The sequence below is a fragment of the Dendrobates tinctorius genome, unplaced genomic scaffold (genome assembly GCF_039654945.1).
Source record: "Dendrobates tinctorius isolate UK_male_01 unplaced genomic scaffold, ASM3965494v1 ptg000007l, whole genome shotgun sequence".
Taxonomy (NCBI): domain Eukaryota; kingdom Metazoa; phylum Chordata; class Amphibia; order Anura; family Dendrobatidae; genus Dendrobates; species Dendrobates tinctorius.
The window spans coordinates 31,414,937-31,428,373 of NW_027361675.1; the positions used below are offsets into that span (position 1 = coordinate 31,414,937).

The following is a 13,437-nucleotide window of genomic DNA, read 5'->3' on the forward strand; positions in this document are numbered from 1 at the left end:
GGATTTTATATTTCGGTAGGGGGCAGATTCTTTCCTGAATTGACATAGATTTTTCTTTTCTTAGGAATATTTCTAGCGTCAGCAGTGCAATTGACCAAGAATATGTTCAGACGTACACACCACAAACCCATACGCCATTTGGAATGTCAAACAGTGCCCCACCAAGTAATGGCGGAGCAGGCATTCTACCTTCTCCTGCCACACCTCGCTTTTCAGCTCCCACTCCACGAACGCCAAGAACTCCACGTACCCCAAGAGCAGGTCCAGCCAGTGTTCAAGGATCTGTCAAATATGAAAACTCTGATTTGTACTCTCCAGCCTCTACACCTTCAACATGCAGACCGTTGAACTCTGTAGAACCAGCAACTGTTCCATCGATACCCGAGGCACATAGCCTCTATGTCAACCTGATCCTTTCAGAATCTGTAATGAATCTTTTCAAAGATTGCAATTTTGACAGCTGCTGCATTTGTGTATGCAACATGAACATTAAAGGCGCAGACGTTGGCGTGTATATTCCTGACCCCACCCAAGAAGTGCAGTACCGCTGCACCTGTGGCTTCAGTGCAGTGATGAATCGCAAGTTTGGTAACAACTCTGGCTTGTTTTTGGAGGATGAGTTGGATATAATTGGCAGACATACAGAATGTTCTAAGGAAGTGGAAAAGCGCTTTGATGCCCTTCGAGCTGCAGGAGCTGATCGTGGGGTGCTAAAGGATACTGAAAAAATGCCAGATGAATTAATACTACTTCTGCATGACCAGTGCACTAATTTATTTTCTCCGTTTGGAATTATGGATGAAGAGCCAGCAACAAAAACCAGCATTGTGAATTGCGCAGCTCGTGTGGAAGAACAAGACTGCTGTAATGATTGCTACTTGGCACTGGAGCACGGCCGACAGTTTATGGATAACATGTCTGGAGGTAAAGTGGATGAAGCACTTGTCAGAAGTTCTTGCTTACATCGCTGGTCTAAAAGAAATGGTGAGTGCTTTGATTTTCTTTGATATATTTAAACAATGGTGTTAGTTTGGGTCTAGGCCAGTGTTCACCATGGAGGTTTAAAGCAATCTGTCATGTGATTAAAACTGCCCAAACTGTGGCTACAGTCAATGGAAAGGTGGCCGGAATTGTAACACATGTGGATGGCGCTCTCCATTCGTTTGTGAGGAAATTTCAACAATCTCTCCACTGACAGCTGAACACACCCCGGGCTTAGTTGACAAACTGGCTTCTGTACATAATCATAGAAATTTTCCCTATAATGGTTAATGGGAATCTGGAACCCCCAATTGCTGTACTCCCAAGAGAAAAAATGCAATAAAAATAGATCAAAATACGTGTGCCAAAAGTGTATAAATGTTAGCTCATGTGAGCTCAATGCACAACATCCAAGCCTTCGCACAGTTTCCTTGATGGAAGAATGAAAGTTACACGTCTTAGAAAATAGTGAGATAGATATAGATCTCCTATAATTATTACCCTTATAAGTTTGGTATTGCTGTACTCGTACTGACCTGAATTATACGGATCTCTTGTCTCAAATAATGAATGCTGTGAATGCAAACCCCCAAAAAATGATGGGGAAGGGGGGAATTTTTACTTCACTTAGATTGTATTTTTTCTTCACTTTTCAGTATGTTTTATGGGGTCTTTCCTCATTTTTCAGTAATTACTTAGTAATATGATTGGTATGATGCAAAACACAACCCCTCGTATGGCTCTGTTGATCGAATAAAAATTAACAAGTCAGGACCCTTGGAAGAAGGGGAGTAAAAAAAAATTAAAGCTCAAACTAAATTTTCCAGTAGGATTCTCCTCCTCTGTCTCCTTACTTCTGACAACCCTCGCTCCGCTAATACACCTGGAAATGTAGTGCTGTCAATCAGAAGTGGGAGGCGGGCAGCCCCAATGTGGAAATGAGGAGGCGTTAACAGTGCGCCAAATATTGGCCAGGCCAAGAGGGTGTAACAAAGCCATTTGCATATGAATGAAGTTATTTTACCAGGCACTACACCCACGACAGGTACAGTGCTAGTGTGGTTGTTGGAGAGTCTGTTTCCTGCAAAAAAAAAATAAAAAAAAAAAATTGCGTTTTGGGAGTGACTGACAAAAAAAAAAAGAAAAAAATGTGAATTGCAATGATTTTTACTGCAGCTTTACTACAGTCTTCTCTCTAAAGTACATGGTGATCAAGTCGTAAACATGTCCGCATGTGACTCCGGACTTTCACAGCCCCAAGTAAAAAAGGAAAAAAATCTGAGCATTGGATGCCAGACCATGAATAGTGCTGTGTGATCCACCGGATGGCAGCAGTCATATATGATTTGTAATATCACTCCAGGCCAGCTGACAAAAGGCCTTGGGCTACCAGATTAGCAGCGCTGGAGCAGGAAGGTTTTTTATTTGAGACCCTGGAGAGTCTTTTGACCCCCTTCCACTGTAATAAGCTGTAACTTTGATTTCTACATTATATATGCTATTGACATGAACAGGGTTATGTGCCACTTCCTACACCGTGCACTGCCTTGATAAAGCTGAAAGGAGCCCCCCATTGATCAGACATAGCATATATATCATCAACCTAAATGAATGTGTGTGTGTGTGTGTGTATTTTGCCAATTCTAGGCATAAGTGCACCGTTGCTCATTTGCAATCTTCTCCGTTTTTGCTTTGCAGCAGTAGACTCAAGCAAGCAATGTTCCCAAGACATCCTCCGGATGCTTCTTTCTCTGCAACCTGTCTTGCAAGATGCTGTTCAAAAGAAGCGAACTGTACGATCGTGGGGCGTTCAGGGGCCCTTAACCTGGCAACAGTTTCACAAAATGGCTGGTCGTGGCTCGTATGGTAAATCAAGTTTTAAACTTTGGAAATGCCGCAACCCAAAATCTGCATACAGTCTGTAATAATACATTGTAACTTGCTAATCAAATGGCATGGAAGTCAGTAGCTAGGGATGGTGCATGCATACAGTATGTAGTGACTCAGCTGAGACACTGGCACCCTACTATCTAAGCAGAACTTCCTCTTCCACACCTGATTTTACTGAAATGTTTGTGTTGGTGTGTCTCTAGGAACAGATGAATCCCCAGAACCACTTCCAATCCCCACATTTATGGTTGGATACGATTATGACTTTTTGGTGCTGTCTCCCTTTGCTCTGCCTTACTGGGAAAGGCTGATGCTAGAGCCTTATGGGTCTCAACGAGACATTGCATATGTTGTGGTCTGCCCAGAAAATGAGGCTCTTCTAAATGGAGCCAAAAGTTTCTTTCGGGATCTTACTGCTATGTATGAGGTAAGACTGTTACATCTAGTTGACCCCTTTTATAAATTGCTTATTATTGAGTGCAGTCCTAAAGCCCACATTTACATTAGCAGTTAGTGGATTCTGCTGACAGTAGGTATGGCAGCCTGTACAATTCATTATGAAGGATCCGACATGTCAGATTCTGAACTACTGATCCTTTTGTTCTCCTAAAAATACGAGGGGTGTTCATTAAAGATTTCTTCCTGTGGACTGAAAGCAATGAAACTTGGCACAGTTATTAGTCCTCTACATAGGTGCCACCTAGGGGGACACAACATCTCCCATCTCGTTAAGCAACTGTAAACCTCTTGCTTGTAGAAGTCAACAGGTTGCTCCAAAAGCCACATTGTGACTTTGGAAATCAGAGTCTCATCATCTGGAAAATGCTTGTCCTTCAAAATAACTTGAAAGAGGTGGAAGACTGATGGTGCTAAGTCAGGTGAATAAGGGGGATGCAGTAGAATTTCAAAGCTACAGGGACATTCTTCCATTTGGGTAACATGTGAGTTGTGAACTGGTGCATTGTCTTGCAGAAGGTGGACACCTTTGGTGAGCATGTCGCGTCTCTTGGTTTTGATGGCCTTCCGCAATTTCTTCAGCAGTGAAGCATAGTATGCCCCAGTGATCATGGTACCCTTTGCTGTGAAATCCATCGTTACTACTCCATGCTGTTCCCAAAATACTGGGAGCATGACCTTGCCTGCCGATGGTTGAGCACATGCCTTCTTTAGATGCGATGAGTCATGATGCTTCCATTGCATTGAATGGACTTTAGCCTCGGCATCATAGTGATGGACCCAGCTATCATCGTGTGATCAGTCTGTTGAAAAAGTCCTCCTGGTTTCCATGGCACATCGTCAATAGAGCCTGAGAGCATTCGATTCGTCCTGCTTCTGGAAAGGTGTGAGCAGCCGCCGGGGAACCCAGCGAGCGGATACCTTATGCATGTGAAGATGGTCTGGTATGATTTTTTTCCACGGACCCCATACTAATCTTGACATTTTGGGCAGGGTGGCGAATCGTTACGCGGCGATTTTCCAAAATGGTGACCAACTCTTGCTGGATGGTGTTCATCAATAGCAGAGTGGGGTCGCCCTGGAATTGGAGCTGTTTGCACCGAAGTCTGACCACATTTGAATTGACAATGCTAGTTCTTGACTTCATCATAATATGGGGAATCATCACCATAAACCTTTCATCTCATCGAACATCTCCTTTGGTGTGCAGCCTTTCAAGTAAAGGAACTTTGACTGCTCTGTATTCCACTGGGTCCGTTATCAAACCTCACTCCACTTCAGCACCTGTAAAATCAAGACCGTTATCAGTTCTTAGTTGCAACCTATAGAGGCTTATATCATTACACATGCAGTTTCAGCATCCTGTGATAAATAGAAGTGGGTCAGGGGAAATCTTTAATGAACGCCCATCATAAGTTCTCTTGGAGAGAACAGACGCTTGGCTGACCAAGCACTCTTGTATGGAGGAGATGGCCGCCAGCCGAACGATCCGCCGAATCATCGACAGCTATCTAATGTATATGGCGAGCTCGAGACCCTCAGAATTGTCTGTTCCTTAAAGTGTGTGGTAATACAGGGCCCCCTATGGCACTGCCCTGCTAAATGTATGTGTTTTTACCACTTTTACTGATTTAATAAGTCCCTTTATTTTTAGCATCCCCATTTACTACTTTCTATTGAAACTTGAACAAATTATACTCTTAAATAGCTTTTTTATTGTATTAATATTTTGAGGTCTGTTATGTATTCATCATTTATTCCTTATTTCATCATTTGTGTGCGTTGTTTCAGTCTTGCAGACTTGGTCAGCATCGAGCGATTTCCAAACAACTTACAGATGGCATCATGCGAGTTGGGTCCACTGCCGCAAAAAAGGTTTCTGATAAATCTGTTGCAGAATGGTTTTCTCAGGCAGCTACTGGCGGCAATGAAACCTTTTCCAAATTGCGATTATATGCACAAGTGTGCAAATATGAGTTAGGTATGTTCTTGTCACTTCAGATGCAGATGTAATGAGTTTTAGTTGCAGCTTTTGGTCAAACAGTTTTTATATCATATTGACATGTCAAAAACTTGCAGCCAATTATGTACCATAAAAAAATAAAAATGCCATAAAAATATTTTTGGCATTAAGGAACTTGGATAAGTAGTATATCATATCCCAAGCTAGATAATACATGTGTGATGTCTGGCTGCTGAGACTCCCACTGATTCCTTGTGTAAATGAAGTAGTAGTGAGTATGTGTGACAGTCCCTTCTATAGACAGTAAAAGGTGTAGTGGTCATACTTTCTCATGATCTCTGGGGTTCTCAACAGCCAGACCTTGAGCAATCCTAGATATGTTGTTTATAGGGCAACCCCTTTAACCACTTCATGACGGAGCCCTTTTCTGTTTTTGCATTTGTTTTGCGCTCCCCTTCTTCCCAAATCCGTAACTTTTTTATTTTTCCGTTAATATGGCCATGTGAGGGCTTGTTTTTTGCAGGACGAGTTGTACTTTTGAAAGACACTATTGGTTTTACCATATCATTTACTCAAAAAGGGGAAAAAAATTCCAAGTGCGGTGAAATTGCAAAAAAAAAGTGCAAAGTGCAATTTCCGAGACCCATAGCGCCTCCATTTTTTGTGATCTCGGATTGGGTGAGGGCTTATTTTTTGCGTGCCGAGCTGATGTTTTTAATTATACCATTTTGGTGCAGAAATGAGCTTTTGATCGCCCGTTATTGCATGTTAATGCAAACGTTGCGGTGACCAAAAAGCCTAATTCTGGCGTTTTGTCTTTTTTTTTTTTTTTTTTTTTTTCTTGTTACGCCGTTTAGCGATTTGGGTTAATTCTTTTTTTTTTTATAGTGAAAATAACTTGGCACTCAACTTATAGTGTCCTTAATTAGGAGAAAATTTTATTCAGTCTGTACACAAACGTTTCGACCTACATGGCCTTCATCAGTCCGACTGCTAGAAAAAATTAAGGTGGCAGGGTAGAGTGGAGAGTGATGGGTAAGTTCCTGTTATATGGAGTATAAAGGAAATATGTCAAGCTCTCTGTTACCATGGGTATCTTAGGTAAGTGCACCTAAGTAACGGACCCCTGTAAGGCATTGGTGATCAGTGATTATGGACACAAGGCAGGACGTGGCTTCTACCGCTTGTCACGTCGCTCAAGCGTGAACACACATCAAAGAGGGGGGGAACGGCATGTGCAGTACATGTGTGGCCCATGTCGTGAAGGGGTTAAGGTACCTTTTTCCCACAAAGTTAAAGAAATGTTATTTAATTACATTTCCAACCCTTCCCTTTATTCACTTTTCATTTTATAGGTCCATATCTTGCTTCTCAACCACTGGATAGTTCTTTACTCTGCCAACCAAACCTTGCATCCACTGTTAATCAGACCGCTTCCACTCATCCACCTCCTACAAGCAACACTGGAAACCCCAGCACTCCTTCTTCTCTGACCCCAGCTCCATCCACTAACTCCTCAGCAACTCCAAACAGTTCTCTGCCACCTACAACCACACCAGGCCTTCCTCCTCCTACAAATGGGACAAATTCTTTACCGGGAAACAAAAATACCAGCTTTCCTCCCTATGGGAGCATAAACAACTCCACTAATGCTGTCCCAGCACAGGTCAACTCTGTGCAGAACAATCAATCAGGATCGCAGCAAGCCACTGGGATGTCAAGCGAGCAGGCAGCAGCATCTGAGGTTACTGAAAGGTGAGATCCATGCCTCTGAAACTATGGTGTTGAAGTACATTTTGGGTATACCTGTATTGTTCGCTTGTTTTCAAAAAACGGTGTACAAATTACACTATTCCTATACAGAGGCTTAACGTCACGTGAAGGGAATAAATGGTTGTATAAAACACTGACCCTTTATCATCGGTTTCCCATTTAGCACCATGGATCGTGATAAGGTTGGAGTTCCAACTGATGGAGAGTCTCATGCCATCACCTATCCACCAGCTATTGTGGTTTACATCGTTGACCCCTTTACTTATGAAAATAAAGATGAAGGCTCAAATTCGTCTAGTGTGTGGTCCTTGGGGCTTCTCCGCTGTTTCATGGAAATGTTGCATATTCTTCCACCACACCTCCGAAATACTATCTCCGTACAGGTACTTGTTTCCTTGCACGTTGTGTTCAAAAATGGTATTTAGAAAATGTGACGGGTACAAGTGAACCATGACCAAACAAACCCATGATTAATATTGATGTACAATATAATGCTAACTTCTTCCTTTTTAAGAGGATTCAATATTTCTAAAAAAAAAAAAAAAAATAACAGGATTTACGAGGTATATATGGAAATATTTCTGGAATTTTTCAAATTGTAAGCTTAAGTAGTTATCGTGAGACAAGCTCACTTCTTTGTAGTTTTTATTAAAAAAAACCAAACATTGGATGTTGCGATCTTTCTAAGCAATGGAACTAACCATATCCTAAGGCAAATGCTTTAAAATTTAGTTTGTTTGTACATTGACATATTACAACTATTAGAAGGGCCTCTTAACATTTGATTTCTCTTCCCTAGATTGTCCCATGCCAGTATCTTATTCAACCCGTGAGACATGAGGATCGGCAGATTTACACCCAGCATTTGAAGTCCCTGGCTTTCTCTGTGTTTACCCAGTGCAGAAGACCACTTCCATACTCCACAAATGTGAAAACTTTAACTGGATTTGGCCCTGGTCTGGCCATTGAAAATTCTTTGAGAAGTCCAGAAGTACGTTTTACTTCAGTTACTTTCCATGAAATATAATAATAAATAATAATAATGAAATAAAGTTGCTAATTTATACATCATGACAACCACAGACCGTCAGTGTAACCCAAATAACCCTGGTGGTCCCTATCTTTTTACAATTCGCTTGTCAGCAATGAACTTTATATAGTATCTTTTATAGGTTATAAGCTTATTTTTTTTATTTGTAGAAATTTTGTTATTTCATAAGTTTCTGTATTAATGCTTTTTTTTTTATTTTTTTTTTTTTTATTTGCAGAGGCCAGAATGTATTAAACTTTACACACCACCATTTATTTTGGCTCCAGTAAAAGACAAGCAGACAGAACTTGGTGAAACATTTGGAGAAGCTGGACAAAAATACAATGTTCTCTTCCTTGGTTACTGCTTATCTCATGATCAAAAGTGGCTCCTAGCTTCTTGTACAGATCTCTACGGAGAGCTCTTGGAAACCTGCATCATCAATATTGATGTGCCAAATAGGTAAGGGAAGTCGTATATTGTAGACTATATTCTAATGTACGGGTGTGTTTTTGTAATATTGGTGTATATTGCTAGAGGAAATGCTTAAGTTGTTTGGCTTTAAATCACAGAGCTCGTCGGAAAAAAGGTTCTGCTCGCCGCAGTGGACTCCAGAAGCTATGGGAATGGTGCCAAGGACTTGTACAGATGAGCTCCTTACCATGGAGAGTTGTCATTGGCCGTCTGGGAAGAATAGGGCACGGAGAACTTAAAGGCAAGTGCAGAAGTATTCATAAACCTAAAATAACTATATTTATCACTGTACGCTAATTGCCAGTGTTACCTTGAGGCTGTGTGCCCACGATGCGTTTTGTTAAGCGTTTCCGCAGCGTTTGAGCCGGATCAGACGCTGCAGAAACGCTTAAAAGATGCATCAAATTAATTAGCATGCGTTTTTGACTTTTTGTGCCAATGCATGCGTTTTTAACCGCTCAGGAATCGCTTAGCGGCTAAAAACGCAGCATGCTCATTAATTCCCGCATTGCTCAGCGTTTTTAGCCATCCCCAATGTTCCCAGAAATCGCGTGTCAAAAAACGTGTCAAACGCGCAAGAAACGCGCGTAAAAAGACGCGCGTTTTCTGGGAAAGGGGATCCTTTTCCTGAGCGTTTATAAACGCTAGTGTGGGCACATAGCCTAAAAGAATAAATTCTGGCTCAATTCATTGAGATTTCTTTGACCCTGCAAACAAATTCTGCTAAGTTATCTTGTGTGTTCATGGAGCTGAATTTGTCAATCACTCTGATTTCACCCGTGTGAAACAGACCGTTCTCGCACCAGAAGACCCAATCCTATTGCTGTGTATGAAACAGTCAGCCCAGGTCGGTAGAGCCAGCAGTAGGGCTAGGGCTTGTGATGCAAGAACAGTCTGTTTCATGAATGTGTGAAACCGGCCTTCATCTCACATGAACAAAGATTTGTGCTATTAAGCATTAACATGTACAGTATGTACCATAATTTGGTCAGGATGGAAACATCCACAAATGTAAATCATAGTTACTTTTATGTGTCATGCAATTGCATTATTCTAATATATACAGATTGGAGTGGTCTACTGAGTAGACGCAATTTGCAGTCGCTGACTAAGAGATTGAAGGATACGTGTCGAATGTGTGGCATATCGGCAGCGGATTCTCCCAGCATTCTTAGTGCTTGTTTGGTAGCTATGGAGCCACAGGGTTCATTTGTGATCATGCCAGGTATGTATCAAATAAAAACTCACTGTTCGTGTTATGTGATTTTACTTGTGTTGGATACAGTGCTTTGATGTGTGTCGGCAACCCACTTGCCTGTTTCCCTGTATTCAAGGAAGCTGATGTGTCCATATAGAAATATTTAGTGCATTTTCATGACTAATGGAAACTGTTCGTGTTGCCCATGGGAAGCAATAAGCTGCTTCCCTCTGCCTAGAGGTGGTTCCAGATAGTGAGCATTCTGCCTATGCTGGGAATTATAAGCTCTAAACAAAAAACTGGGCTCCTAACCCTAAAATGTTAGAACAGTTGTGTTGGTAAAAGGGTAGAACTTTACAAACAGGCATACAGCTTATTCAGATGAATGTTACATGGACATGTGTCCAGAACACACGAGAGCACCCATACCCATTATAGTCAGTGCACATGGCCAGTATTCCACACAAACCAATGGTCTACATTGGAAAAAAATTGGTCTACATTATTCTGGTCTGATTTAGAGACTGGACTCGTGGATATAAATAGCAGAGCAACCATGGAGCCAGTCATGTCCCAAATGATTGTATGACTGTCTGAACCTGGCCCGATTATGAAGATGGATAGGAAATTATCTTTGTCTTCATCTTGCTAGGAACTGAGCTGCAGTACATGAGAACGGGTCACTGCACAAATCTTGAGCTGTGATGTTTTGGCTCTGTATACTATGCACTTTGGTCAGTTGGAGTACCTGCTAATAGCTCACTGTTGGGGGGGATCAAACCCTAAAGAAAGGTCAAGAATACTCTAGTCCTGAACCCCCTTTTAAAGGCATTTTCTCACAAGACATTCATCACTTTTTACTGTTCTTTCTCACTGCATTTGAATTGAATGGAGCTGCATGGTTGCACAGGATTGCTGCTGCCCCATCTAATGTTTGATAGAGCTAAGAAGATTGCTTTGATCACTCTCCGACATGCCTGACTTCACTGCTCTGTTCAACCCAGATACAGTGTAAAAAAATGGTAGATTTGGACTCCTATCTGTATGACATTTTGTCACCTTATCCTGTGGGGCAGATAATAATCCTTTTTATGACTGTATATAGGTTTTAAACAAAGCCGGCTTTTAAGATCTGACCATGTTAACATAATTCATAGCAAAAAATATACATGTGCATTGAGTATTTCACAAATCTGCCAGCATTTTGCAACATACTATGAAGTGTGCCTGTAGTAGGTCTGTGTATGGTTCTGGTCACACTAGAGCTAATGTGATCTCTAATCAATAAAGGGTCTTAAGATAATCCTATAATCGTCCCACCATGGGGAAATTCAGAGAATTTCTGTTTGTCTGTACACAATGCACTTTGTCTGTACACAATGAATGATCAAACCAAGTCCAGGCGCTCGGTGGTTCATGACTGTACCAATCATTTATATACACCTTCCCAACTGCTTGGCTTCAATCGATCTCCACTCTCCCTATTCTTTGACATCTCTGGCTTCATAGAGCTAGGAAAGGGTGGAGATAGATGGAAACTAAGCAGATGAGAAGGTGTATATAAATGATTGGCCTGCCGTGATGCACCGAGTGCCTGGACATGATTTGAACAGTTAGTCTGTGCTGACAGTCCCTTTTAAGCACCTGATAAAGCCTGTTTGTAATGACTTTTTTTTTTTTTTTTTTACTTGTATTACATATATATTACTTATTTTTTCAGATTCTGTATCAACTGGTTCAGTCTTTGGACGTAGCACTACATTAACCATGCAAACTTCACAACTAAATACACCGCAGGACACATCCTGCACTCACATTCTGGTTTTCCCTACATCAGCGCTTGTGCAAGTGGCAACTGTAAATAACACCAATGAGAATATTTTCAGTACAAATAACGGTGAGTATTTTGGCTTCTTTGCCTTTTTAAATATGCATCTCCCTCCAAAGTGTGGCACATCCTTGTTCACCGAACACACTCGTAGACATCTGTAAGACGTGTATTTCGCTTTTTTTTTTTTTTTTTTTTGTCTGGTAAAAAAAAAAGAGATTACTGTGACTTAAGTGTTTTATGTCGGATTTTCTAGCATAAACACCTTTATGAATCGCCCCCAGTCTCTCTGTACCTGGCGCTGCAAAGTTCTGAAATCTTCTTACCTTCGATTTGTTGGATTGTGGCCAAGCCTCATTTTTGTTTTTTATCCCCCTGTCCTTCTCTACTACAGATGGATCAGATGGCATGGGGATTTTTGATGTGCTTGATACACCCGAAGACTTGGATCCAGATCTTATAAACATTTTTCCTGCATCTCCCAGTGGATCCCCAGGCCATTCCCCTGGATCTCATTACCCCCATGGAGGTGATGTTGGCAAGGTGAATAATCATTTACATTGTTGGAATACAATTGTGTTAATTCTAAAATATAAACAATATTAATCCCTTCATGACCGGAGGTATTTTTGGTTTTGCGTTTTCATTTTTTGCTCCCCTTCTTCCCCAGAGCCATAACTTTTTTATTTTTCCGACAATATGGCCATGTGAGGGCTTGTTTTTTGCGGGACGAGTTGTACTTTTGAACGACACCATTGGTTTCCAAGAGCGGTGAAATTGCAAAAAAAGGGCAATCCCAGTTTTTTGTTTTTTTTTTTTGGCTTTTTTGCTAGGTTAACTGAATGCTAAAGCTGACCTGCCATTATGATTCTCCAGGTTATTACAAGTTCATAGACACCAAACATGTCTAGGTCCTTTTTTATCTAAAGTGGTGAAAAAAAATTCCAAACTTTGTTTAAAAAAAAAAGTGCCATTTTTCGTTATCTCTGGTCGGGTGAGGGCTTATTTTTTGTGTGCCAAGCTGACGTTTTTAATACCATTTTCGTACAGATACGATCTTTTGATCGCCCGTTGTTGCATCTTAATGCAATGTTGTGGCAACCAAAAATGTAATTCTGGCGTTCTATGTTTTTTTTTTTTTTTCTTGCTATGTTATTTAGCGATCAGGTTAACTTTTTTATTTTTTTTTGTTATTGATCGGGCGATTCTGAAAGGAGCAATACCAAATATGTCTGTTTTGATTTTTTTTTTTTTGTATTTTGAATGCGGCAATAGGGGGGTGATAAGAATTTTTTATATATATATTTTTTTCACTTTTGGCATGCTTCAATAGTCTCCATGGGAGAGAGACTAGAAGCTGACATAACCCGATCGGCTCTGCTACATACAGGCGATCGGATCACCTGCATGTAGCAGAATTGCTTACTTGCAATTAGGGCAGACCACTGGGTGGCACTTGCAGCAATCTGGCAGTGACAACCATATTGGTCTCCAAGAGACCTCTGGTTGTCATGCCAACCTATCTGTGACCTGCGATCATGTGACAGGGGTCACAGTTGGGTGGATTTCTGGCGCGATTGCCAGAAATGCATGTTCAATGCCGCTGTCAGCGTTTGACAGCGGCATTTAACAGCTGCGGGAGGATCGCGATTCCTCCCGTGGCTGTAAGCGGCACGTCAGGTTTTTTGAACAGCTGACATGTGCCCGGTAAGGTGCAGGCGCATCGCTGGAGCCCTCACCAAAAAGTGGGAGGCGTCCAATGATGGATAGATCCATCATTGGTCATTAAGGCATTAATGTTTCCTATTACCAGTTAGTAACCAGACATCTAATTCTGAACAGCA

General features: G+C 41.3%; 1 protein-coding gene across 2 annotated transcripts in view; it reads left to right on the top strand.

The window, feature by feature from the left end:
- The window catches only part of MED13 (mediator complex subunit 13), a 158,959-nt gene that overhangs the window by 116,947 nt on the left and 28,575 nt on the right, over window positions 1–13,437 (top strand). For both annotated transcript variants that reach the window (XM_073573172.1, XM_073573177.1), the window contains exons 16-27: window positions 65–984; window positions 2,680–2,847; window positions 3,075–3,298; window positions 5,119–5,308; window positions 6,646–7,045; window positions 7,227–7,446; window positions 7,863–8,054; window positions 8,332–8,555; window positions 8,666–8,808; window positions 9,634–9,792; window positions 11,486–11,662; window positions 11,988–12,136. In XM_073573172.1, the coding sequence (XP_073429273.1) occupies window positions 65–984; window positions 2,680–2,847; window positions 3,075–3,298; window positions 5,119–5,308; window positions 6,646–7,045; window positions 7,227–7,446; window positions 7,863–8,054; window positions 8,332–8,555; window positions 8,666–8,808; window positions 9,634–9,792; window positions 11,486–11,662; window positions 11,988–12,136 (3,166 nt within the window). The remainder of the gene's footprint in view (window positions 1–64; window positions 985–2,679; window positions 2,848–3,074; window positions 3,299–5,118; window positions 5,309–6,645; window positions 7,046–7,226; window positions 7,447–7,862; window positions 8,055–8,331; window positions 8,556–8,665; window positions 8,809–9,633; window positions 9,793–11,485; window positions 11,663–11,987; window positions 12,137–13,437) is intronic.